Source organism: Folsomia candida, unplaced genomic scaffold (genome assembly GCF_002217175.1).
Source record: "Folsomia candida strain VU population unplaced genomic scaffold, ASM221717v1 Fcan01_Sc021, whole genome shotgun sequence".
NCBI lineage: Eukaryota > Metazoa > Arthropoda > Collembola > Entomobryomorpha > Isotomidae > Folsomia > Folsomia candida.
In genome coordinates this window covers 1,722,899-1,750,489 of record NW_019091213.1, presented here as the reverse complement: position 1 = coordinate 1,750,489, position 27,591 = coordinate 1,722,899, and the positions used below count along the sequence as shown (strand labels likewise).

Here is a 27,591-nt window from a genome sequence, read left to right as displayed (position 1 = left end):
TTATCGTAACAATTAATTTTTCTGTAATCCACAGTGCAGCATTATTTAGCCCGAGTCAGGTTTTCATGAATAATTGAGGTGAGTAGTACTGCAACTTTTTTATTTTTTGATAGATCTTTCTCATCTTAGAACTTGATTCCTAATTTTGCATATTCTACAAACATATATAAAATTAAGTTTTAGAAGCGTAATTAATAAAAAGGCAGACAGTGCAATCGTGCAAATCGTATTAGTTGACAAATTTTTTGAAAAACTATAAATTTGTGTGCTCCTATAAAGAAAATTTGCAAATGCATGGAATGAATTTTGTAAATAAGTAAAATTGGACGACTTCGGATGAGGAATGAATCAACGCATTTTTTATTTATTTTTCTGTATATTCGAGTTTACTCTTTGTACCGTATCTCTAATCGTAGTAATTAATTTTACTGTCTGCAATACTTAAAAGGTAAATCGTGCTAATCTAAATAGTTAACAAACAGCTCAAATAAATAAGTATAATAATTATTAAAGTCTTCTTTTATTAATCTACCCACCTTGGATAATAGTAAGTAACAAGTTGGTTGGTGGTTGCGGTTGTTGTTTTTATTCTGGGCTATTAAGCAAATGTCATCATTGGTGTGTCATCATCATCATCATCTTAATAAGGTCAATAATTGAATAGATAGAAACAAGGGGCTCAACCTTAAGTATTATTATTATTTTGATCAACATTACAAGTATATGAATCAATAATAATAATAATCAGTATTCAATCATCCTAATTATTGAATGTTTTTTCTCCCCTTCTGCATTAACAATAATTAATAACACAAATTATGAAACTCAGTTTGGTAATGATTATTATTTGGATGAGAGTTGTTTCGCCAACTCTGCATATTTCATTAGTTTCGAAGCAGGAGAGTCTGAAGAATTGATGGTGGGTTCCACGACGCCGGAAGGATTTGCACCACCTCCTCCTCCTCCACTGCCGTCCTTATTATTAGCGCTATTCAAGTCCTGGTGCGGACTCTTGGATGACTCCTTCACAAAATGCATTTTGGCGAGATGGAGTCGATAAGCCCCTTTGGAGAGAAATGGCGTGTCGCAAAATGTACACTTGAAAACGTTCCCGTCCGATGCATCACCGGCGGAAGCGTTGGCAGCTGCAGCAGCCCAATTCAAACCGAGAAGAGATGGTTCTGCGTACATAAAACAAAAATTACCTAAAAATTCAAATTTTTGCGAAAATTGTTGTATTTTTACCTGGAGATGACTGAGGATTTGAGGAAGAAGTGCTCGTTGGTCTGGAATTAACGCTGCCACGCCCACCTTCCCGATCTCCCCCACCAGCCGTCCCATTTCCGGGAGAATTCTCCGTTTTGTCACAAAGTTTCTGCAACGCTGCGAGAGGATGATGAGAATTTGATGGAAATCCCGAAGAATTTTTAGAATTGGAGTTATTATGGTCTCCTCCATCTCGCCCTCCTTGACTACCCGACGCACCACCACCGCTGCCCCCAATCGACTCAAACATTGAGCTCAGAGCGGACAAACTGTTCTGCTTCTGCCGTGACTTTTTACTATGATTATTATTCGATGATGCTGATTTATTCGTGATTGCCTTATGTTTCCGCTTGTTAGTCGCCGCAGTAATGCTGTTGTGTTCGCTTTGATTATCATCCGAAATGGCGTCACCATCCAGATCTGTGGAATGGTCACCACCCAGAGAGTCGCTCGCAGGGGACTTGGTGTTGGACCGGACGTTGTTGTTGCACAGGCTGAGCGGTGACTTTAGCGAGCCGGCGTCATTGTCATTTGACGGCAGGGCGGGTGACGACGAGTTGGAATTCGACTTTGACCTGTGAGTCAAATCTTCAGAGATGGAATGGTCAGAGGATGCACTCCGACTTCGGGAACGGCGAGACTGGGGGATTGAGTATTTCCCACTGGGGGGAAGTGGTAATAGGCCAGAGTGCTCCATGAGAGGCTTTGTGTAGTCGACAGACTCGTCGATCCCGAGTCGCTTCAGAATACTGGGCAAAGTTGAAATTAGAATGAGTTAAATGCTCCTCAATTAATGAAATGAGCATTAAATATTAATTACTTGATGGATGATGCTGACCTGGAGCCGATGGGTGGACTAGGCCCAATATTTGAAGGTTGACTCCGCACTGCGGATCTGTAGTCGAATGACTTTTCAATCATTTTTTCAATCGCGTTTATAGCTGAGGACTGTTCATTCTTGTTGTTATCGCTGTCAGATTTATCCTTTCCTCCACCTCCACTTCCACCAAGACTGAGATCAAGTTCTCCCGTTCCACTGCTTTCCCTTCCGGAGTGGCTGCCCGTATGTCCATCCAGCTTTGGGGAGGGGGTTGGTTGTTTGAGAGGGGATGAACCCCCACTGCTCGCACCACTGCCGCTGTGACTATGACTCGTCGTCCCACAGACGCGGAGATGCTCGACGAAAAGTGGGCCTGGAATTTTCTCGGAGCATTTTTCACAAGAAATTCGAATTTCTTTTTTCATCTCTTGGCTGGCCCTTTCCAGCTCCAGAAGTTTTCGTACGGGGAGACTTTTCTTCCGCTTTTCACGAGATTGACGACGCCGTGACCCGGACTCTGTGATGGATCGCATGATGTGTTCCTTGTAGTGTTGATTCTGCAGGAGGAAAGATTGCGAATTTATTATTTTGCATAGGCTTTAAGTGCGAATATTTTAGCTTGTGTTTATACCTTCACCATGTGGTTTGACAAATCCTTCAGAGATGAAAATGCCTAGTAGTTTATTAAAAAAGTATAAATTATATAATCTGCCAGTCATTGGGATAGAGACTTTTATGAATTACCTGATCACACACTTTGCAGGTGAGAACAGCGCTCACATGAGAATTTGTTGATGAACTTTTGTCGTCGGAAGATCTCCATGAAATCAGTTGTTCTGCAAGTTAAATTCAAATGTAACAACGGAAAATGTTTTTTTTATTTTATTACACATTCGAATATGTGATTTGTGTATTTATATACCTTGCGAGATGATGTTGGTGTAGTGTTGAGTCTGTTGCATGTGAGCTGAAATAAGATAAGCGTAATTTCAATACATACATCGCAATTCATAATTGGATTACGTCATAGCCACAAATTTAATAAACAAAGTCATAAAGTTTCACCTGTCATTTCTGCCAACGACCTGAACGACGTTCCGCACCACATACATTTAAGAATCTGACGCGTTTGTTCGGCGCCCTTTCCCAACCACACGTCTTGACCTCTGACTAGTTTTCTTGGTAATTGTACTGTTTCTGCAATTGCAAACGGGGACAGGACTACTTAAACCAAATTATCCAGCAATCTTCCGACGACCATCGATATAATAAGACATTTACCCTTGTGTCCTCCCCCCGTACCTTTGAGAAGTAGGGAAGAAGAGTCTGACGCTGAGGAGGAGGATCCTCCCGTCGGAGTAGACACCGGAGGATGTTGCGGAGACTGCTGTGGGGGCATTTTTGGTGAGGGCAGATTTGGCATGGGTGGTCCGTGTTTGGACTGAAATTAGAAAAAAATGGTTATCATTCTGCCCGATAAGCAATTGGCTTATCTGTGCACCAACCTCTTTCATGTGAACGCTTAGTGCGGCCAGCGTGTTGAAGGTAGATCGACACACGACACATTTAAAGATTTCTCGAGTACCCGTAGAATTCTGAGCGAGCCACTGAGCTTGCCAGGATGAACTGGAACCTGAATTTCCTTCACATTTTATAATATATTCAAGAAATAAATTACGAATCCTTCATATTTTTTACCCAATTATACTTACCTCTTCCTGATGATGGCGACGTCAACTTGCCACCAACCCCGTCCTGCGCCCCACCACCACCACCGCCCCGGCTCATTTCTGACATCTTTTCCAACGCTTTAATGTCCGGGCTGTGGTTTCCATTCCAGGAATTTTTGCGTTCTCTGTTCTGGTGGTGGTGGTGGTGATTGGCGATGAGAGGAGTGCTTGTGGGGGTCGAGTCGTTAATGGAAGATGGCGACCATTTTGGCAACTTTTTAAGAGGACCGTCATCCTCTTTGGTTGGCTTTTTGTGAGATACTGACAAGTCCAGGGGTGAGTCCCCCATTCCGCCACGACCACCGCCACCGCCGCCGCCACCTCCAGTATTGTCTCCACGGTTGTGTTTCCGCGTCGTCAAGGGTGAGATCATTGAAGGGGGTGAAGAGACTGGCGGACCACATGGACCCCGACTAAAGTCTAGTATTGCTGAGGCTCCTCCATTCTTGTGAGAAGAGGAGTGGGACGAACGGGGCCTAACCAGAGAGGAAAAAAAATTAGTACGAGCAGATATTTACCGTGTGCCTGAGGTAGTACTTACGATGGGGGTGACGATTCTCGAGACGACGTGGTTGGTACATTATCCACTGACTCGTCTGAATCTGAACCCATGTCGTTGTCATTGTCATTATCCGAACCTCCCGACATTTCTGTAGAGTGGGCAAAGAAGGAGAAGAAGAAAGTTGTTAATTACTGGTCTATAGTTTTAGAGACGCTGGACACGATTCATCCCACATTTGTATGTCGTGCGTCTAATTCAATTAAGATTTATTCCTCATGTTCTCTTACCCCCTTTGCCCCCGTCGGGCTTTTTGTCCCCTCCTTCTCCTCTCGCTGCACCCTCAGCATTCTCCAGTTCCCCTGAAATGGCAGAAAATAAATAAAAAACGATTAAATTTTGATGTGGAAGTATTTTTTGGATTTGTTGGTTTCCTCTTTCTTTCTCTCATTCTTTCCTTCCTTCCGGAACTCAACCCTTTATTTCATCCAAAACTCCTGACTGTCCTTCTTTTGTAGATATTTACAATGCTTTTACCACGTTATGTACACGATATGAGATGGACAATCTGTCTCAAACTTCCTTTGTCCAGCTCATTCCTGGGTGGACATGTTTTCTTCTCGGGAAATCAAGAAACCATCTCAATCTCATCCCATCACCGGAAAAGTATGGTCACCACATCATCATCAAAAGGGTGAAATTCATGTCACGAGTCATTCCAAACTACCAGAAACCCCGACCAGAAATAAATTCTACAGGAATTCATCTCCTCATCATCGCCATTCCAGAGAAAGAAACCCAAACCAACAATTCCGCCATCGTCGTCGGGTCTGTGGGGACTTAATAATTTCCTCCGCAGCGATATCATATCATTCCACTGCCGATAAGGTACTCATACTTGTGCTGATTCTCACATTTTTCATAACCAACAGCCAAATCGGGACAAATTCTTATCAGCTCTCACATCATGTCGTCGTAGTGGCACCACTACTGCTCGCAGTGCTAATTACTTCTTCTTACACTCACTCCCATGACATTTCTAAATCACACAGAACCACAAAATCTATGAAATCTCGTGATTTTCCACCTGCTCTCACTCACTGCTTCGTACATTCAAATCCAATCCGTGTCATTTCGAGCGGAATCATTACATGAAATATACCACAAAATGAAAGACATTTTGTTTTGTACGTGACACAGACAAAGCCAGCATTGAGACATGTTTTCCCATGTGATTGCTTCATTATTTGTGACGCGTTCTGTTAATAGTGTCCCCCACACTGAAAAGATGTGAATACATTGGTTCGACAGGTGTATAGTACCAGCAGAACCAGCATTATTTCTGCTGTTTAATGCAATAAGTATCGGCCTTATGGGCATTAAGTGCTATAGTCATCTATGTACTACACTTATTAACGTTGGGCCGAGGACAACATCATCATCATCCGCCGACCAAGTCAGTTCGTACACTTGATTAAACAAGAAATGATTAAGATCTTGGAGCAATAAAGTGATGGTAATACACACGCTCGCTCGCCTAGCAGCAGCAGAGATGAGATGAGACACGACTATCTGCTCACGATCACATCAGAGATCAAATTCATTACCTAGAGTATGATAATTAGTGTCGAAGTGTCGCTGCCAAGTGAATTACGATTCAGAAAATGTACAAGTATATAAATACGTAGGTACGTACATACTAGGCAGGCAGGAGGGAGGGATTGTGTGGAGAAGGAGACGAATACCCTGGGTGCAGATAAGTTGGACTTGTCACCTATTTCTTGCCTTACTTATAAAATCGTTCTAAAATTCACTCAATTAATTCCTCGTCGTACGTCCAAACTGTGAAATGTCACTCACTTTGGTCTCTAATAAATTCCTTGGAGTCAAAAACTGTTTCGGAAATGAGGGAGAGGCAAAGTGTGAGGTGACACAACATGATCTCGCATTTGGAATTTGGATGAATTTTAATGCGAAAGTGAAGGATTGAATTAATTGAAATTAAATTATAAATAGAAGATGTAGCACAAAATGGGATGATGGTTTGCTGCTTGCTTGCCTGCCTGCTTTCCTTAGTTGGGGATACAAAGATGGTGACGAGAAGTAAATATTTTATAAAATGTAGTTTATCACATTGTTGACACTAAAAGAGAAAAGTTGGGAGATGAAAATCCAATTTTTTTCGAAATTCGGTTCACAATTTTGAACAATAATACGTTCATTAATACGAATTCTGTTTTCGGTCCAAGGGGGGAAAGAAAAAAAGATCATAAACTTTGTCGAACATAATCTCTCTTTTTAAGCCCATTGCATCTGAGGAGAGCCAAGTAGAAAAGGAACTCTGCCTCTCTCGCTCGCCTTTTGACAGATTTATTGGACATGGGAGTTTCTAAAAAAATCTGAGATCAAACGTGTAAAATAATTCAGACTCGAGTCAATCTGAAAAGATGAAGGTTCATTCTTCTTAATAACGAGTGGAAATATTAAGGTGGGGATATTCTCATATCTAAATATCCCCTAGATTTTAAACACTTGTAGATTTATGCATTAACTTTACCACCACTACAAAAGTACGTATGGAAGAATCGAGTCCATCTAAAATAGAGAAAAAAAGAGATTTACACGACTAGTTGTCTGTCGATACTCGAGCCGAAATCCAACATCAATTACAAATTTCTTAATTTGATTTATTGATTTTTTCAAGGATCCTGCCCAACTCATTGTGCTTGCTCAGTGTCATAAATAAATGTGAGTGAACTAACTGGTCTGCTGCTATTCTGTGATGAACAAAGAGAGGAGTTGGTTGGTTTGGTTGGCACGTAAATTTTAGATTGCTCCCTGAGATGGGAGCGAGAGGAGAGAGATGAGGAGATGCTTTGACTGACAACTTGGAAGAATTATGGGATGATTCATTAACAGATTGCGATGGATTTTGCTTAGGCGGGTGTGAGATCTGTGTGGTTGGTGAGGCAGGCAGGCTGCATATCTGTTTCAAAAAGTATTATGTTCTTATACTTTTGCCTTTTTCCCTCCCCACTGTCTGGCACAATTTATATAAAAGAGTTTGAGCGATTTGAGGAATTTTTTGGGAATCTCTGCTCTATGCATAAGCAAAACCACATGGTGCGCTAGGAGTACGTTGTTGGTTAAAGGAAACGTCTTGTTTGTAATAAATTCAACAAATAAATAAACAAACAGAAAAAAGAAGTAGACTAATTAGATGGGCATGAAATAGAGTACGGCACACAACGTGAAAAATGCGGTGTGTACGGATCTACACTAATTACAACAATGAGAGACCATGGCCAACAAACAAACCACGCAACGCTTTTTTCTGTTAAAAGGTATTTAGGTATACGTAACACGAAATCAGAGTTCATTTCATCATTTCATCCATCCCACACATACGAATGCACTTGTCCACCACAGATTTCCGTTCGTGTCCGTCCTTAAAAAGACTGTTTAAGCCATTTCATCTCATTCCAGAGGAGTATAACTTTGGTTAGTTAAGAGTGTGACACGACGCTGGTGAGCTGAGGTACATACGGTGTGTACATGCATACGTATGGGGGAACATGGGGGAGAAGAAAGGCCGTGGTGGGGAGTAGGTGGGTGGGAGTGGAGTTTCCATCAAAGAAAAACGATAGAGGTTTGGCGAACGGCGTGACGGCCATAATTCAGCGGCGGAAAGCATTTTTGTGAAAGACGTGAAAGATTTGTGGAGCCCGAGTCCTCCCCTTGATGTGGACTTCTCTAGATTTATGTTTGACAGTGACACTCTCTACCCCACCACCACCCCCTTCCTACTTTATGATGCTCATGAATCATATGCACCTACCAAAAATCGAGCCAACTAACTACAAAATTTCAAAAACTCCTCGTCCGCTAACTAAGTACCACCACCACCACGGCCAAGCGTCACATTCTCATCACATGAGAAAGAAAAGAGACGAACCAGCTCACTCCACTTATTCTTTCTACAACTCTGACGATATATATTCCGCCCGTCCGTCCGTCCTCCGACAACGACGACGACCCAGCACCAGAAGAAGAGATAGAGAAATGAATTAAATCAACTCGCTCTTACACCACCACTCCAATCCGACGACGACGACGACTAGGATTCCTGTTCTGCTTAATCCTTCTTTATGTTTTATGGGACTACAAAATAGAAATAGGTTCCCCATTTAAATACCTGGGTCTCGCCTCCCCATTAATTCAATTCTCAGCAAGTTGTCGCTTTTATTATTAGTTAACCTCTCTATACACATAGTTCAAAATGTAAAAGTGTGCATGTATCGAGAATTATTTAGATGATGACATACGCAGATTAAACAAATTCAATCGTGAGAAATATGGAACGCCATGACTTTCAGTTTACACACTGCGTTAGAACAAAGTGGGAAAAAGTTTGAGAGAAGACGTGGAAAGGGTATCAGCAGTGAAATCAGGGTCAGAGTTAGGTGCGTACATCGGCGTATGTACATAGGTACATATCTGCATCTGCTAGACGTATGTTTCAACGTGCTCTGCTCTACGTACATATCAGTGTTCCACTCTTTTCTGCACGTACATATCCGCATAATGCACATTGTAGGATATGCCCAGTTGAATCATGAATGAAACCAGAAAAAACTTTCTCTCAAATTGTATGTGGATACACGATCCTCAAAAACAATACAGATTTTCAGCACTCTAAAACTCCTACATACGAACAATTAGTACTTTCTCCATCCATGCAGCTCCCTGAGTTAATTCAGCCCCAATGAAGATGAAGATGTCCTCTGGTATTGCAGCAAATCAAAAAATTTCCTGCTCTACTCTGGCTGGTGAAACTTTCTCTTTTCACTTTGCCCATTTGTCTCCAGTCATAAACATAATAATTCATTACGCGCCCTCAGATTGGCTCTGTTCTTCCATGCGAAAGCTAAAGTGAAAGCGAGTGACTATACAAACCGAGACGATTCTTCATTTCATCTGAAAATTATGCCGGTTTTTCCACCCCGGTATTTATTGCTGTCTTCCAACAACTCTCGAACTACCCAGCCAGCCAGTGGCAGTAGTTACTTAAGTAGTACGTCCTCGTCTAATGTCCCTTATTCTGCTGGATGGGTGTGGGGGGTACTATATATACTTCTTATGGGCCTGCCTGCCTACTGCCTGCCCGCCTGCCAAGCTACTCAGAATAGAAGAGAAAGTAACATCATCCAACCTTTTTTCGCAATAATTTACTACCCGTATAAATCTTGTTGAATAAACGTTCACCAAAATAAATCCTTGGGTCATTTCCTGCTCCTATGCGAATCTTCTATCGAAAACAATCTCTCTCCTCCAACCGACGACAAACTTACGAACAACTTGTCCCCCGACTTGTGTACGAACAAATCCTGAAACTCGGCCTCAAAACAAACCGCGTTCTTGATGATGTGGCATTTGAATCCTGCATGGTGACACAAGGGCCATTCTTTTAAAAATTCAAAAATTCCGAAAAAATTCGACAACTCTGAAAATTCCTGATTTGGTTAAAGTAAAATCCTTTTATTTTCGCGGAGGAAATAGTACTTTATCAGCGAAATGTATTTTGAGCTTGCATGTGTGTGGCTGTTATACGGACAGTTAGTTGGGTGGTTGGTGACATGAAATAAAGGTACCTTAGCAAGCAGCAATAAAACACGCCCATACTTCATAACCCTCATATCTCACTGCAGATTAGACATCTAAACACCCATTTCTCTTCAAGAATTGCCATTAACCATTAAAACGCATCATATTTTCTCCACAATATATCTTGAAATTTGTTACATGGAATCATTGTGTAATGGGAAAATGTGGACACGGGTTAAACCAAGTTGCTTGTCGGGGAGAGAGAACTAGCTGCTGTTTTTGATGTCCGACCAGTAAATTACTACCTCCACGACGACGACTACTTATGTACATAGCACCACACGCGGCTGGAGAAAATATTTCATTTCCATTTTATGGAATTTTTTGACCAGAGCAAATTAAAAATGTTGGCCCAGCTTGATTTATTCTACGCCGTCGTTATTCCTTGGACCACTCGTGTCTCAACAGTCCCAAGTCTGCAAAATGTCACCTCTGTAAAGCCATCATTCACTGGTTAGTGTGGCTTTTTAGGGGTGACGTGACAGGTGCAAAGTTTAAATCTTGAGGCTCATCTAATGACTAATGAGTGAGTGAGGTCTCTTGTAACCTCTCTTGTCTCGACAAATTTTTATTTTTCTTCCATAAATTAACCAAACCCACACCTGTGCTGGGATTAAGTCAGATTTCTTCCCTGCTAAATTCCTCACTTATGTAACACATAGCTGCTGCTGCCGTGGATAATAAAAATATTCTCTCCTCGCGTATGTAATGTACATGACATGTAAATATGTGTATATACATTGTGTAGATGTATGTACTATGACTGATTTATAACTCATTCACCACTCCGTCGTCTATCCATCTCTTCTTGATTGCAATTACATAGGATTTTCTTTTAAAGTCGGTGATGATGATGTCGTGCTGCAGGGACTGGTGGTTGTTATTTATAGGTTTGTTTGGTTAGTTGGATGATGATTTCGGTAACTTTGCTGTTCAACCCGAGCGTCACGTTTTATCAAGAAAAAAGGATAAAAAGTCTTTGATTTGATTGCATATTGTGTCATGACCGAGAGAGAGAGAAGGAGTGAATTTTTGAGGTTACAAGAATTTACATGACTGTATATTGATCAATGGTAAATTATTTCTAAACCGTGAAATATGTACGAGCTTAAAAAATGTGCTTTATTCTCCAGATAATATAAACCAGTTTTTTTTCTCCTGCGTAGTTAAATATAATGGAACTGTTATTATTAATAATGACATTGTGGAGCGTACTTGCATGTACTTCATGGATGGAAAAATTTCTCAATTCGTCTGAATTCTACTACATGTTATACATACACCTTGCTATTTCAACTTTTGGGGTAAATTGTCATTTATAAAAAGTTCTCGTTCCCAGGCTCAAAGTCAAAGAAGAAGAAGGTTCTTGTGATTGACCATGTTCGCACAACCGCGATTCTACGTGATCCATCCATCGAGGTGAATTATACCTCGAATTTATTTTCATCTCATCTTTTCCGCAGCCGAATGAATGCATACGCATCATTATTTTTCTGCAGGAGAATATTTCAACAACTGATAACACATGATACATACATCTGTCTACCGGGTTGCCTACTTTATGAGCATTATACTCGACCGTATTCAATCAGTCGAGAGAGGATTCAAACCCGAAACGACCAACTTTAATGGATCATGAGAAGTTGTTAATCGTCTCATAACTCGTCCCCACCTCATGCCAATCTACTCGAATCAATTCCAATAAAAATGCCAAATGCCAACTTTCCCATCATTCTCGTCAAACAAACAACCCAATAAACATGGCAACCCTTTACTCCACCGTGACCGTGTACCAGAAACGACCAGCCAAACCCAAGGAGTCACTGTCTGTCTATGCTCAATAATCAAAAATTTCAATTCCATCACGAACTCTCCTCTCTTCCACGCATTAAATTAGCTTATTGTAATTAAAAGAGTCATGTGAAGTAAGTATAAGAATGCAATAATTAAAACTGTAATGACCATGAGGCAATTTAGCTCGTAAAATTCCACTTTATTCTATGACCAAGTGATAAAATAAACTGAAATAAAAACGTCACTCTGTGTAGAAAACACCGGCACTCTGGCTTGACTGGCTGGAAACTTGCTAATGACAATAAATACATTTTTTGCAGTTTAATGACTCTCTCTCTCCCCGTCGGTCACACAAGGATGTGTGGATCCTGTTGATGCTATATCATACTACACATGGAGAGAGAGGGAGAGAGATTGAGTCTTTTTGGATGGACAGGATCCATCCAACAACTCCAACGACGTGCTGTCATGTCAGCCCATTCCGTATGAAAATATATCCCACCACGACGACACAACTGTTCGGAAATAGTTTTCTTTCCTCCCTCTTTACCAAAGCCATCTATCTGTCACCATAAAGTTTCTCGTAATAAAAAAATTCATGCAGCATTGAATTCTAAGAAGGTGTGTACGTACGTACGTAGTCTCTCTGTACGTATTTATATGCGTCTGTGGATGAAGGAAGGCAGTCAGTCAAGCTTCAAGTCAAGAGTTGAAAGATTTAGGGATGAGGTCTGGTCGGATAGATTTGGATCTTTCTTTCTTTCTCAGTCCGGTCCAGCAGCAGAAACTATTGCTTCGCTATCTGGCAGTCCAGCCAGTCCAGTGAAATCCCCCATGACGCGTTGATTGACAAAGGAATCTCTCCCTGAGTCAGGAGACAGTTCAACGTGTGAATTTTTAGGGGCGTTCAGAAACCCTGATCCCCCATTTTTTTATATCCCTCTCTCTCTTATCTTTAATGTTGGTGGATAACATCTTATCGATATCTTCATAATGGGAGCGGAGTAAAATATATGACTGGTGGTGGGGCATATGTGGAGGGATATATGTACGTGGAGGATGTGGGATAATGCCAAGGCAGAGAGAATGACATTACAGCGAGGTCTTTCTCGGCATACTGTTACTTTATGGGCAAAGTACTTTAGTTTTAGTTAGTCGTCGTCGTCGTCGTATCGTTCCTGGTGCATGTTGTGCAGTGGTACTTTGTTCAGTTTTGGTGGATGGATGGATGTGGAGGAGCCTGGTCGGAGAGAGAATGTGGAGAAAAGCATAGCAGCCAACGCCATCAAACTTGTCATCATAAATTCACGTACTTTTGAGTCTGTTACGATCTGCGATTCATCAACGAGGCGACTCGCACTGAAGGCATCAAACGCTTCCAAAATATATAATTCTTGTAGCTTTTGACAAGTAGAATGGCCTTTTTTGCTTCTCTATTCCATTTATAAAATATAGTCTTGGTCCTTTATTACGGACGGAGGGAGGAGGAAGAGATGGAGAACAAACTAATAGCGAAAGAAGGGTACATCGAGCCAACTTTAACTAATAAAACCAAAAGTAGTCGCTATGTTCCACTCCTCTGTGTAGCTCCTGGAGGTACAAACACATTAATGTGCTCTGCTACAAATGTATATATGCATACATAGATTGCTGTACGGCTGGAGGGTCGGGTGGGGGGGCTTAATTCTTCCAATGGCTTTTCGTCACGAACCGTGAACTAACCATCGTCATGTTAAATGGAAAGCATGAATTTTCTAATGTTCCTGCTTACCACCAACCACTTTTACCTCGGAGGAAACTTATCGAAAAAAAACAGAGTCTTTCATTGATTCAACTAATTAATAAGTAAAAGTAATGAGTCGCTTAGTCCAATGAAAGAGAAAACTCGACTTTTTTTTAGCAAAAATTGGGCATTATTATCTATCTCACAGTGAAAATGCGCCACGTGAACTATTGTGAACTGTTGTAAAGTAGGATTGTGATATTTTGAAACTATTTTCGAAATAATGGGCAGAATGAGAAGGAGACGAAGGAAAAGTCAGATTTGGCTCGGTCGCCCCATAACAATCCATCTTGGGGTGGTGGAACAGCAAAATAAACTAAATCATGGCCTGCCATGAGATGAACAAACATATGCATGTAAAGTGGAATGCTTTACTCTACAAGAACTCATAGGCGCTTCTTCTTCTTCTTCTGCTGGGAAGAAGGCGAAGAAGTGATGTTTTTATTACTTTTATTTTCATAAGTATCTAGTAATAACAATATTATGAGTGTTTTGATGATCTCACAATTTCATGTTGGGAGGAGGAGAAGAATAAAGCTACACACACACGGCTTGGGTTGCGCAAGTATTTCATGCACATACATATATCCTTTGACCAAGCAGTTATTAAGATGGACACGAGAAAATATGATGACACTGCTATGCAAAACGGCACAATAAAAGTGCTAAAACTTCCACTAAACTGTGCAATTTCTGTGATTTCATTTTCCCTAATGTTTCTTCTCTCCCAATCCTATTAAGTGATGAGTCGAACGAAAATCCGCATTAACATGCTGCCTAACCAAGCAAATAATCTGGCCAAACCAGCACCACCACCCAAAAATGTTTTTGTTTTGCATCTCCCATCACAAAGTGAGTTCATCTGCTTCACTCATTCACTCACCGACGACGACGACGAGGATGTCGACGATGTCGACGACGACTATAGGAGGACTCACCCCAATCCAATGTTGTCTCTCTCTCTTGGATTTGGACAAGTTTCCATTAAAACTGCCATGTCGTGGCAGTGTAGGCAGGTGGCAGATTTATTGTTGTAATATGTATTAATCTCGTATGTATCAAAAGGGGATGTGTGCATGCAGGCAGGCAAAGGCGATATACGTATATTTGAGCGTGGTAGTAGTGGTAGTTAGTTGTCGAGTCAAAGCCATCATGCCATCAAACCTGGCATGGGCTTTGGCAATTTATGTCTTTTCGAGTCTTCATACACCAAACGCGTAGTCGAGAGCAAGCGTTACAAATCATTTCTGAAATGCAGGAACAAACCAGGATGAGATGAAAGAAATGGGGATTGGGTTAATAAATAATAATGTTTAATGGTTTATGTGGCATGGAAGAAATAAAGTAAAATTACATTTTCAAACTTTAAATTACGTCGAGGAGGAGGACTTGCCATACTTGCGAGAGGATAGTAGGAGTAGTGTAATTACTTAATCACAAAGTTGCAGAGGAGATGGATGATTGAATAGGAGGAGGAGGAGTGGGAATAATAATTACAAAATTTATATAATATAATCTCGACAAAGTTTGACATTTAATTTGTGTGTCATTCTTCTTAAAATTCCAAGTAGTTGGCAAAATGTTCCGGGTATTAGGAATCAATCAAATGCAATGAAACGATCACAAAGTTGGCACATCCTCACGCTCGCTCTCCATCACTTTTAATCTCATGTCTGGGATAATTTTAATCCCTAATTTTAGCAACAGAGTGTAAAGTGTGATTGTTGATGTATCCATGTAACGTAATGAAATGCTGTGTAAAGTGATGTCAAAGTGATTTGGAGGAGAGAGACAGGCGAGTTATGCACGCCTCAAGTTTCAAATAGCATCTCATACCGAGTATTATCTATTACGCAATTTTTGAAATAGCTCAATCTGGGGCAGTGATACGAGCCATTATTTCAATCTTTGTGGTATATGTAGCTAATCCTGAGAATGTCCCATCCTGCATGATGCCTGGTGGTGGCGGCGGTGTGAAGAGTGAGATGATGATCAGAGGAGAGATGAGATGAGATGAGACGAGGAAAGACAAACGTTCAACGGATGGATGGCACATTCTCGGATTTACTTTAAATTCTTAATGTTGACTGTTGACTACCAACTACTCAACCAGCAGTGCAGTGCAGCCTCACTTATCCAACCAAACTTGAAACCGAGTGAGTTGAGGAGTTCTGGGTTGACATTATTTGTTAACTTCACTTTAATGCTTGGTTGACTTATGCTCCTCTGTATTATAGATTGTGTTACATGCTGCCACACACTCCCACCAACCAAGGTCTGCTTTCCTTCTCTCTCTCTCTTTCTTCAAGTGTAAGTGTAGCATCCACACCCATCCATCCGTATTCCGTCCATCCTCCTCGTGCATTATTTTGATGCAGGGTTACATAATCGGGACACATTTCCAAAATCTATCTCTCCTCGTTTCTCTCTCCTCTTGGCATGTATTTTAATAGTAATGATAGCCACAAATTTATTGAGGACATTAGTCTTAATTGTATCACCACTCTGTGCGGAGCTCTGCTGGCATGAATGACACCGGAGAGACAGGATGAGTGACTGGTTTGGTGTGTGCAACATCTCGGCTATTTTAAGGTGAAGTAATGAAAAGTGGCATCGTCGTCGTCGTCCTCGCTGTATAATGTCAGTCTCGTATATAATTCGCACCACATGTCAACTATTAATCTGCTATCCCGCAGTTATTTTAGGAATCAGATTGATGAGAGCATTCCACAAGTCAGGCAAAGGCTTGGATGGAAGAGAGAGAGAAACGTCGTCATTCGGGTGAAAAACGGTCCAACACTTCAACTCAACCCGTACAAGCAAATCCATCCTGCATACATGAGTTCCAAACAGTGAGAAATTCTCAACCGGAGTGAAATGCATAAGGGGAACGAGAAGCGTGGAGGAGAAGGAGTGGAAAATCACAAGAGTATCATTTTTTTATTAACAACAACAGTTAGTAAATATCTAGATGAAGGTGATGATGATGATCGGATAAGATAAGTGCGTATTGTTCCATGCAAAATGTCAGAATTTGTACTGTGCCATGATTTGTGTTGCTTGTTTAGAACCATACATATTCTATTTTTTAAGTTATTGGTAAGATTAATCTAACCCAATTTCCTGGTTTGCCTTGGGGACTCGAACAAAAACTCAGCCAGTGGGCAGTGGGAATATGTACGATTTCATATGAACATTATGGGGTTTTCCCTTGAAATATTCTGCAATAATTCTTGTTCCCCATACTTATGTCCTGCATTGTCCTTTCCTCATTTGTCATGTGTTCTTGTGTCAAAGTCTCACTTTTTGACTTGGTCACAGTGACCTAAACTCCATTGACGCACTCACTCAGTCACTCTCTTTTCTCTCTCTCTCTTTCATTCAAACGTAGGCAAAAGCTGTCTTGATAGATTTACGACAGTGTGCTACACGGGGAACAAATTCAGTCCGGTCGAAAACCAGCCTACCGACATACATGCAGCCAGCTACTACGGCGTAGCTGGACGATTGGTTTGGTTGGTGAAGTGAGATGAAGGCTAGAAAATAAATGTCCATTCCATGACTAATGTCGAACGAGAGTTAAGAAAGAATTTCCCCGAAACAATAATAACTGTCCGTTACACCTGCACTTTTTGACTGAATGGGACTCAGATAATCAATCAATTCTTCATGCGAGAAAAATTCTGACGTGCACAAAGCTACCCTGCCCCGACCAGATAAATGATGTTATTTAGGGGTAAACATGCACAATAAACAGGGCTCCGTACTAACATTACGTACGAATGCATATAATAATCTCATGTCATGAGAAGAGTTGTATACGCGCTTCTTACTCAAGTTTCCTTTGATCCCTGTAATCTGGGGATTATCCCAGAAACAAATGAGAAATGATCTTCATCACGCCAAAATAATCATCTTTGCGGTAATTCCTTCAGTGTCAAGTGGTAGGATACTTTTACGTGTGAGGAGAGGTTTGTATGGCGTGATAAAATATAAAACTTGCAAATTTGTACAGACAGTGTTTAAAGGACGGAAAAGAGGAATTAACACGCTTTACGAGGTGAGGTGGACGGACATGACAAGACAATCCTCCGAAGACAGGAGGGAATTAAGGTGGCAGCAGTCTCCAGATATTCCATTCCTTGTTTACGAAATACATACGCTCCACGCCAGCATATGTAAGCATTTAGTTGTACATACATAAACAAGTAAAATAGTCCCGAGCGGGGGGAAGGAAATACATCAACCTTGATGAGTTAACAGCTTGATTGTTAAATTTGCCATCGGAATCATGCAGGTATTTCTGTATGAAAGGGATAGATTAGTATGTAGTAAAAGTGTAACAGAGTTATTTGGCGTGTCACATCTTTCCACGGATCAGACCCTCTCCATAAATACCATTCCTCTCGTTTTTTCTTTCTCCACCCATTATTACGTACGTACAACAGTCGGATCCCTGTTTTACAGAAAATCTCCAACTAAACCTCTTCCTCTCCTACGAAATAAGTAAGTTATTTCGTGTAATGTTGTCGGAATGAGGTTTCCAACATGAGAATAATGATGATCATCATCATGAGCAGCAGCAGCAGCAACAGCTCCACTCATCCCAACCTAACTGTTTGTCATGCAAGTAAAAATTCATTTTTCACCCAATGTCGAGTACTTCCCAGCACCTTTCTTTAAACCACAACTGCAACTTGTACCAGCACCACCAGCACCACCGCCACAAAGAAAGACGGAGATCATCATCATCATCAAGTTTGAAAAGATCAAAAAACATCAAAGGAAGGCACAACCTCTCTTCGTCAACTGCTCTCTACCGAACCTGTCGATTTTGAAAGTGTCAAAAAATTGAATTACAAAATTAATGGTGTTTATTTCAAAAAAGGTATTTCGTTTTATTCCGTGGAAATCTGCATGGCTAACAAGCCAGCGGCTGCTGCTGCATAGACGAGGTCCAGATATAGCTCAAAATTGATGACCATGTGTCTACTGGAGGTTGTTAGGTATCATTTCCTCGTCCTACGTACAAAGTCATAAATACAAAAGTTGGTGTTCGCGAGGCCCATCATTTTTGTACATTATGCTTCACAATGTGTGCGAGTGAACAGGATTTGGTTCATTTAGAGTTTTGAAGTGTTAGACGTGATGGACGATGGACGTATGAGACGACTGACGTGACATGATGTGCTGTACGATTTACGACCAAGGCAGGGAAGCAGGAACGGGCTGCCTGGTGGAAATAATATAATATAGCAAATCATAAATCAAAAGGACAAAGCCAGTGCTGGGCACATTGGATTCGAGAACGGAAGAAGAATGAGTGATTGATGCCTGCCCATTAAGCAGTGACATGAAATTCGAAAGGTTCAGGCTCCAGCAGTATCGTTCGTTGTAACTCTAACCATACTAGCTCCCTCCCAACTACGCCATGCACTCTCCTTAACGCATATATCACCAGCTCAACTAAACCCTGCTGCTTCGCAGGGATCATAATCGTAATGATGATCATCATGGTGGTTTCTCTAAACTTAATGGGAAATAAAGTAAACTTGTATTCACTGACTTCTTTCAAGGCTTTGACGAATCGCAACGTTACAAATTTTAAGGAGCGGTACAGTTTTTGGAAGTGAGGTGGTCAACTAAGAAGAAAATACGTGCCAGTTGGAATAGGAAAGGATGCCATGCTACCCCAACAAACAAGAATGCGAAAAGTCGTAGTAGTAAGTCAGTAGTATTCCTGAGCAATAAAATTTGTGTTGGTGAGGGTTCCTACCAGGCAAACACATGGGTTTGTCTGGTCCCATCCGATTCGCAAATCCTGCTCCAAAAACCCATAAAACCAAAAACCGGTACCGTATAAGAACATGGAGCACCAGGCCACGAGTGAGAGAGCGAATGTGTGTCTCAAAGAGAGAACCAATGCCGTGAAAAACGCTGCCTGTGAGAATTTTACTACCAACCAACCAAACCCAAATACATAACCTAACGCAAAACTGCAGCGTGTAGTACGTTACGTAACATTGAGTGAGTACTACGTTCGTGTATTTACAGTCTATCCGCATCTTTTACAATCCTCCCTCATCGCACACAACAACAAAACTTTGGCAAAACGGTTTGCCATTAGTATTATGACTCAGTTATACATATTTTCTCTCTAATTTTGTGTGTGCATAGCTTTTAAATATTTATCGCTGAATATATCCTCACTTATCAAGCAGTGATCAACAGATAGGGTCCCAAACTTGTTGGTGCTCCAATTCATCATTCTCCTATGTACGTACGTACGTACCCATGTAAAAAATGAGGAGCAGTGCTATGCAGAAACTCGATGTTTAATACTACAAAGCCTGAACCTGACTAGTTGAACTTTCCCTTTATTCAGACAGAAAAAGCCTGCACCGACTATAGCCATGGAGGAACGTATGCATCGTAACCGAAACCCAGGTCTGCCAACCAACCACCCACCCACCACAGTCGATAGTAGTAGACACACTTTTACTTTTTACTTCACTTTTCCTCTCCTTTTCGTAAAGTGGGCTCCTAGTTGCGTTATCTTCCTCGCTCTCTCCTTTATAAAAGATGCGTATGCCATAGTCATGCCACTCGAGGAGGACGACTGCCACTGCTGCTGCTGCTGCTTCTGTTCTGCCTGCTTTCCCTTTCAGAAAAGAGAGACCAACAAGTGGAATAGATTCACTACTGCCACCACGACCGTTTTCAAGCAGGAGCTCCCCACCACCACCACCACCACTGCTTCTAGACTTCCAAAAAAGCCATTTGTGGGTCAAGTCAACTCAGCCAGACAAGTTTTCTTTCGTTGGGGAAACCCCGATTTTATTTTTGGTCGGGTGGTGTGTGCATGCTTTTCCTTCACCCGGCCTTATGCAGCGTGCATACTTTATTTAACCCACATCACTTTTTTTCTTACTTTACTTTCTCCCCGTCTTGACCTAGACCTTGATTCCGGCATTGAGAATCTCTCAGCTACGTGAAACGTGAGCATGTTTGTTGAATGAAATGGGGCAGGGTGAGAAACCTTTGTAACTCTAACTTGTAGGCGAGTATGATGGGGAAATTCCATTAGGTGCAATAAAAAGAACACTGCATGGAAGAAAAGACCACAAAGTGACACACCGACAATTAGGACTGTACTGCTTTGGACACTATTCTTCAACTCATCAATGTCACCTCGGTCTATACGTCCGTATCTGCAGTGCAAAAGTCTCCTCGAGCGAGCGAGCCAGACTGCTGGGTTCGTTCGCCTGTTTTATACTTGAGAAACAAAATTGGAGTTGCTGCCTGTCCTCAAAAAAGGTTCATCAATACGAGACTCGCGATGGGATGGAAGAAGAAGGCGACACAATATCAGAACCACACCACATCCACCCCGTAAATCACACATCATTCACTTTCTCCAGAAAACTTTGCTTTTAGGCCGAAATAAAAGTAAAGGAGCGACAGACCGTCCGTCCGTCCGTCGGTCGTCAGCCTTCCTTCATGTAGTACCTTCATTTTCGGAGTGTTTCGGTCCACTCCAGATGGTGATGGCGACTTTGAGACAGCAAATCGAAACTGGAAGGATGGACAGAACGTATAGACGAGTCGTGGAAATCACATTCATTTCTCCCTGTCGCTCTCCGTCACGAGACGGACGGACGGACGTCTACGTGACACAACGACAAACGTGATGCTGCCCAAATAAATATCCGATATATGTAGGCCCCACACAACAGTTGCCCACATACAAATACGGAGGAGAGAAAGCCGCGCCATCCGCCCAATATCCAATTCATTCATTGCGACAAAACTAAACGTGAAATATGGTTTAATAAAATAAAGAGTAATGTGTTTCCTCGCGTTGGGGGGGATTCAGAGGGGAGGAGGGAAAACTACCATTCATTCTTGAAATCGGGAGTACATTTTTAAAAGCGTAACATGCGTTTCATATTTTATTTTTTTAAAGGGAAACCTTGTAAAATTGGAATTAGGAATTTTGAGAGTCGTATATATTGATTTTGTTGAATTGGCGGAGAAGGAGGAATTGGGATTGTGTGAGTGAGGAGTCGTTGGAGCGGAGGAGGAAGAAGGCGCAGTTAGCGAGATGAATGAGTGACTGGTGTGAGTTGAAGTGGAGTGATGGAAGCTGGCAGTTGGAGAAAGTTTGGCCGGGGTCGGGCGAACCAAGTACGAACGGCGGATGGAAAGATGGACGGAAAGGACATATAGTTGACGGGCAGAGAGTGACGGTGGGGGAAGGAGGCGAAATTTGGATGGACAGTAGCCAACCTATAGAGCAAGCAAGCAACCCATCCACCACGTATTAATGGGATGGGGAAGAAGGGAAATAGGAAAGTTGGAGAAAGCCGTGATGATGATGATGGTCGTGGCAGTGGCGGTGCTGATGGTGGGCCGGACGTGAACTCACACTTCAACTTAAGATTGAAGTCTTCACTCACCTAGGACGACCAAGCCAGCCACCAGGTCGGCTAATCCTACTTTCCGCCCTTCCTCCTCCGAAGGATGAAAATGAAACAAGGATATGGATGCATATATGCGACTGAATATCGTGAATGAGGCCACGCCACCCGTGATACGGCAAACACATGCATGCATACTGACTCCATATGCTTGCTTTATCACCAATTTGGCCAAGATGACTGAGCAAACTTTCACTGTGAAACATCCAAAAATTGCATCAACTATTGAAAGAAACCCAGTTTGAGCTGCTCAGTAAGCAAATTAAGCCCGGTGACAGAAACTCAAACCAACTACAAATTATCAATTTGCCACAAACCCTCTGAATCATAAATGAGCCTCAACATCAAACACCCCAAAATGAGTGCACCAATTTCACCACCCACAAAAAATCCGTCAAGATTGTACATATCAGATTTCATCTCCTTTCTCCCAATGTTTTCATTGCCCGCAACTTTCCCTCTCTCTTTGCAATTGAAGTGTGGAATTACCTACTCTACAATTTGAGTGGAGGACGAGTGCATGTGGAAGAGGTTAAGTTAAGCCAACCCTGAGAGAGAGAGAGCCAACGTGTATGTGTGTGTGTGTTTTTAGAGAAAGAGAGAAAAGGAAAGTTGAGAGAGAGAGTGGACTTGGTGTGCTGTCGGTGGTGGCGGTTGGTGGGAGAAGAAGACCAGATCGATAGGAAATGACGAGTACTGGCAACGTCCTGGGAACATAGCCCGTGACGGGTCGATGCCAAATGACTGACATGTGCAAGAAGAAGTCTTGCCAGGGTTGGCAACACTGGCTCAGACCGAACCGAAAGAGAGAGAGTGAGAGAGAGAGCGAACCAGGACAGGATGAGTGACAACTTTCAACTTCTCCCGACCCCCCAACCGATTCGACACTCATCACGGCGGCGGCAGCAGAAGCAAGGCTGCCTAAACCAACACCACCACCACCACCCGACTACTGCCCGCACTCCTCCACAAAACAAGACAAGTTCAAAGAATCCCAGTACATGTACTTTCACTCCCATGTGTGGGTTACGAATAATTCGCCAGGAACGAGTAATAACCAGTTAATAAGTAATGTCACCGAGTATGTATTGACACCCTGTTTGGTTTGGATTACGTTTTGCGGTATAATGGACATGTGTCGATGAATGTAATTATTTGTTATCCGATATTCGAACAACCAAACTGTTGCCGAGCGGGGCAACTTTCACCACTTTTATTTGCTCAAGTGTGTGTATGACATGGTGGAGATAAACAGTTTACATGATTTGTTCCTTTATCTTTTTCACCAGTTGAGTTTTCTATGCGAAAACCTTTGTGCAGACGGAGTAGCACAAAACGCTTTTATGTCGCTGCTAGTACCATTGCCTCATTAGCATTATCCATCTTGCATAATTTCTCAGCGGAGTGGACTAACTGCAGAAACAATTGTGCGGATAATGAAGCCACTTCATTAAAGATGGGCATGTTCGGGCAAAAGGAATTTTCCTTTGTGTCTAGTGTATGTATATCCTTCAAACTGGTCTTAGCGTTATGTTACATGCACATTTTTCCTATGTACTAAAAACTCCCCAGAATTCTCCAAAAGTAAATAAACTGTTCATCAAATAGTTTAAAGAAAAACTATATTCTGCACAATTGACTGGAGTCACTCACTCAACTCTCACTCACTTCTTGTGATCCGTCCACTCGATTTTCTTCAATTCCATCATCAGAAGCAAACAAACGGCGAGAACGTAACATAGAGCAGCAGAGCTATTTATTCGATGCTGGTAGTTCTGGTTGGTTGGTTGGTGGTGTGGGGTGGCTCACCCCTTCTCATCTTTATGACGGCTGTCTCTCAAGCCATCATAAATTTTGAGGGTTTCAGAAATTGCCCTGACATCAACGTCTTCCTCTCAAACCAACCAACCAACCATCCAACACTCCATTGTATATTGTAAACTCTTCCGTTTGTCCAAGCTGCACAATTCAAGAATTGACTCCATGCAATCATGGGACAGACAAAGATTTTGTTGTTTTTTCCCCTCCAAAAGTATGTATATAAACTAATAAAAACACAAGCCTTATTTCAGTTCTTGGGCTGGATTATTGCATTATTATCATTTTTTTTGTTCCAGACTTTGTACATGCTTTTTACATGAATAGGAGACTACTTATCGAAAATTGACATGGTATCATTCCTTGACTTTGTTGAGAATTGAACATGACGTGACACTGAATTTGAAATGCGAGGTTTGAGTGACTGGGCTCAATCTAGAATCTAAAGATGATTGACTGGGTTGGTGGATGAGTGAAGAAGGGGATGAGGAGATGATTGAGCAAATACAATGAAAGAACAAGTGGAACTGAACTCTCTGAGAATCAAGAACCATCCTGAACCATGAGGAGACAATGGGATATAAAAAAGTGGAGAGTTTTTTGCTTTGTTTCAAATGAGCAAATACTGCATGGTGCTCTTTCTTTGTAGACTGCCTTGTGTAAATGTGGCTCGGGATCCACAGGACTTTATCGAGTTGCGTAATAGCCTTTAAACAGAGTGTGGCTGGCTGAAATAGCGTGCATGTTACGCTGATTGGGAAAATGAGACAAAAAAAGACTCGAAAACCGCCTTCACTGCAACTGCTATATTCTCGTGTAAATGGTGAAAGTTCAAGTTGAGTTTAAGATATTACGCTGCTATATCCAGGGCATAAAAATATCACCTTTTTTTCTTTTTACACATTCCTGAAAAAGAAAACGGAGGGGAAAGTCTGAATTCAATCCAATCTACGACCTCGACCTTGTTTTTCCTCTTCAAAGCGGCCGTATTTACATCGTCCTCTCCGACCCCAGGCTATGATTCAATTCCGTACGGATTTGACTACAACTACCACACGCGGAATTTACCCTCTTCCCCAAATAACCCACCGTAACAAAACCTACTACGATTTACGAAATATCAGCCTTACCCACTGCGAAGGAAGGCTGGCTGACTGGCTGGTGGTAAGTACAATAAGCTGAGTCAGAGCACAACAAGTATTTGTAAAGCACGTCTGCCTGCACGGCGCGGCGGTCTAAATGTGTGAGCATCGGCATGAGATACTTTATACGGTTTTCCTCAACCTTTACTTGCAAACTTCTCCACATTCATCCGTTTGCCTGCCTGCTTTCACAGGCATGAATGAATGGAAAGACTGCATGGCTGCTGCTGCGTTACTCTGCTGAGTGGGTGAGTAAGTAGCTACATAAGTTGCTCTAGGTTAGGTCTGGCAGAATCACAGTTAGCCGTGTGTATGTGTGTGTGTGCACGTTATAAAGTGAAAATCGACAAAGGAACAGCTTTTTCTTTGATGTAGGTAAATGTCCCAAATTATGTGCAGATTGCTTCCCATCATCAAAATAACACAGGTGTGATTACTACCTGATTAATTACACTCGAGAGGTGAAAATATGTATTAAACAATTACGAAGAATAAGTAGGAAACTGTTATTATTTATTTTTAAAACCCCAACTGCCAATTTTTTTAGAGGCTTTTTTTCGTGTCATGCAAGCCTAGGATTGTGTCCCTCTCTCCGAACAGTGCAAAGCATCAGGATCGGACAGGATCGAAGTATGAAATCAAAGCTGGTAGACAAGGAGCCCGTAGGAGTACACCCGTCAAAATCAACCCTTCTTCTTGTTCTCCTTCTTTTATTCCACTTACTTTCTCTCCTCCTCCTCCACTTCCCACTTTATTATAACTTTCTCCAATTCAAAAACAAAACAAAAGCAGACTAGATTTGCCTTAGTTTGTCAACTCAAGAACAGAACAGAAACGTCGAGGATCATCCCATGAGATTCTCTGAAATAGCAGGGCAAAGGCAGCCCAGAAGACTGACTGACTAATCTTAAACGTTGGCATCTGTCACTCACACGCAGCCAGCAGTAGCTCTTCCCGACAACCAGCTAAACTTATTCCATCAACACGCGGACCAGAAATTCAGAAACAGAAAGTGAACTAATTTCACATTGTTTTCATTCTTAATAAATAATCAAGTATCGGGATGAGGGTGATGATGATGATGATGAGGAGCAAAATGATTTAAACAAGAAGACGCAGTTGTTCAGGGACTCGAGTCTCCCTGTAAAAAAACTTTCTCTTTTGTGAGACTATGGTTCGTCGTCTTCTGTGGGAGAAAGTTGGTCCTGAATTTTTCAGGAAGTCGGGAAAGAATGAGATTATGCCAAAAATCTGAAGAATCAGATCAAATCCAAAGTTGTGCGGATGCAAACGAAATGTGCTATATAAAATCTTTATTACTTACATTTCATCCTTTTCGGGCAGTTCTGCTTCCTTCGGGGCATCTTAAATGTGTTGAGATTAATTTTGAAAGCTTCAATTATGGGAAGATTATTTGGAATTAAATAATTTTTATTGGATTCCTCCTTCGAGTTAATCTTGATTTGGTGTGGAAAGTTTGATAATTTTAAGTTTTTAGGTATTTTATTTAATGTATACTTTTTAATTTATTTATATTTTGATTGAGATTCCAAAGGTCAAGAGTTGCAATAAAGTTTTTTTTCTTCAAGGTATAAGTTCGTATACTTGGTTGCTGCTGGAAGAAGAAGTTTCAAACTAGATGAGATTTTTTTAAGAGGAAGGAGGTAACGTGTAATTTTTGTAATTTCGAAATATTTGTATTGTAAAATTGTTATATTACTTGCATAATAAAGTTTATTACTTATTTATTTAATTATTATTACTGTTATTTCATTTTAATTGCATCAGCTCAGTTCAAAAAATTGCATATTTTATTTAAAGTGCATAGAGAAGGGTTCAATATTATTACTGTAACGAGAGTTGTATAAGTTTTATTGTGACGCGATTCCCTAAATATTTTATGAGTTATCAAGTAAAGAGAGGGCTTATCCAGTCACACGATGGGTCAAAAATTGATTGATTATTGGAGATGACGTCCAGCCAGACTGCTATTATTACAATATTTCAACATTCATACACAAAAAGTCTCCAGTAATACTGTCGTTCTCACTACTTTTTTAATTTATTTATGTTTAATTTATCAACTCTAAAACTATTTCCGGTAGTTTATTTACTTTTACTAATTTCTTAACCAACTTTCTCCTTTCACTTTCTCCCAACAAGAATCCCACACTTTCTCTCACTTTGTGATACCGTCTCGAATGTCGGTGTGGTGGGCAGGGGGAAAGTTGGTACTAATTATCCGGGGAAGAGAAAGTCGTCTCAGTTTGGAGAGCTCGCGTGGGGTCGCCTTGTGGGGCAGCGTAGCGTTCGTAGTGTTACCCGAGCGAGCGTTACCTGTCTACTGATCGTCACATCACATCGTAGCCCAGTCTACTCCACTCTCTCTCACCACCAAGCAAGACGAGTAAAAGGCATGAAAGGCTGGCAGTGCAAATGTGGATGTGATCTCGTGATGGAAGGAAAATACATCCCGCGTGTGCGCTTGGCCTTCTTGGTGCACTAGTCACTCACTCACTCGCTCACTAACTATTTGACTTGATGCTTCTTCTCAAGATGACGACGACCACTTTTCAGTTTTAAGTGGAGAAATTG

The 27,591-nt window shown here is 41.5% G+C and overlaps 1 protein-coding gene across 6 annotated transcripts; it reads right to left on the bottom strand.

Annotated features, from left to right (window-relative positions):
• Positions 1-337: 337 nt before the first annotated feature.
• Positions 338-27,364, bottom strand: LOC110858344 (protein tiptop). 6 transcript variants are annotated; one of them, XM_022107076.2, is made up of 13 exons: positions 26,321-27,364; positions 4,606-4,677; positions 4,358-4,466; positions 3,799-4,292; positions 3,592-3,728; positions 3,368-3,527; positions 3,152-3,307; positions 3,009-3,053; positions 2,831-2,922; positions 2,718-2,759; positions 2,087-2,643; positions 1,246-2,015; positions 338-1,181 (listed from the first exon to the last, which is right to left on the bottom strand). In XM_022107076.2, the coding sequence occupies exons 1-13, from the start codon at positions 26,358-26,360 to the stop codon at positions 844-846; spliced, it is 3,012 nt and encodes a 1,003-aa protein (XP_021962768.1). In that variant the 5' UTR covers positions 26,361-27,364; the 3' UTR covers positions 338-843. The 6 variants fall into 6 exon arrangements, with proteins under 6 accessions (XP_021962768.1, XP_021962770.1, XP_021962771.1 ...); XM_022107078.2 differs by having other exon boundaries at positions 2,105-2,643; XM_022107079.2 differs by having other exon boundaries at positions 3,152-3,283.
• Between the last annotated feature and the right edge of the window lie 227 nt (positions 27,365-27,591).

Excerpts from the sequence above, each read along its gene's own strand:
- LOC110858344 (XM_022107076.2), bottom strand. The coding sequence starts at position 26,360 with ATGCCCCGAAGGAAGCAGAACTGCCCGAAAAGGATGAAAT. Across the intron at positions 3,308-3,367 it reads TACGGGGGGAGGACACAAGG|TCCTGTCCCCGTTTGCAATT; the intron begins GTAAATGTCTTA and ends TGGTTTAAGTAG. Across the intron at positions 2,016-2,086 it reads AGGTCAGCATCATCCATCAA|TATTCTGAAGCGACTCGGGA; the intron begins GTAATTAATATT and ends AACTTTGCCCAG.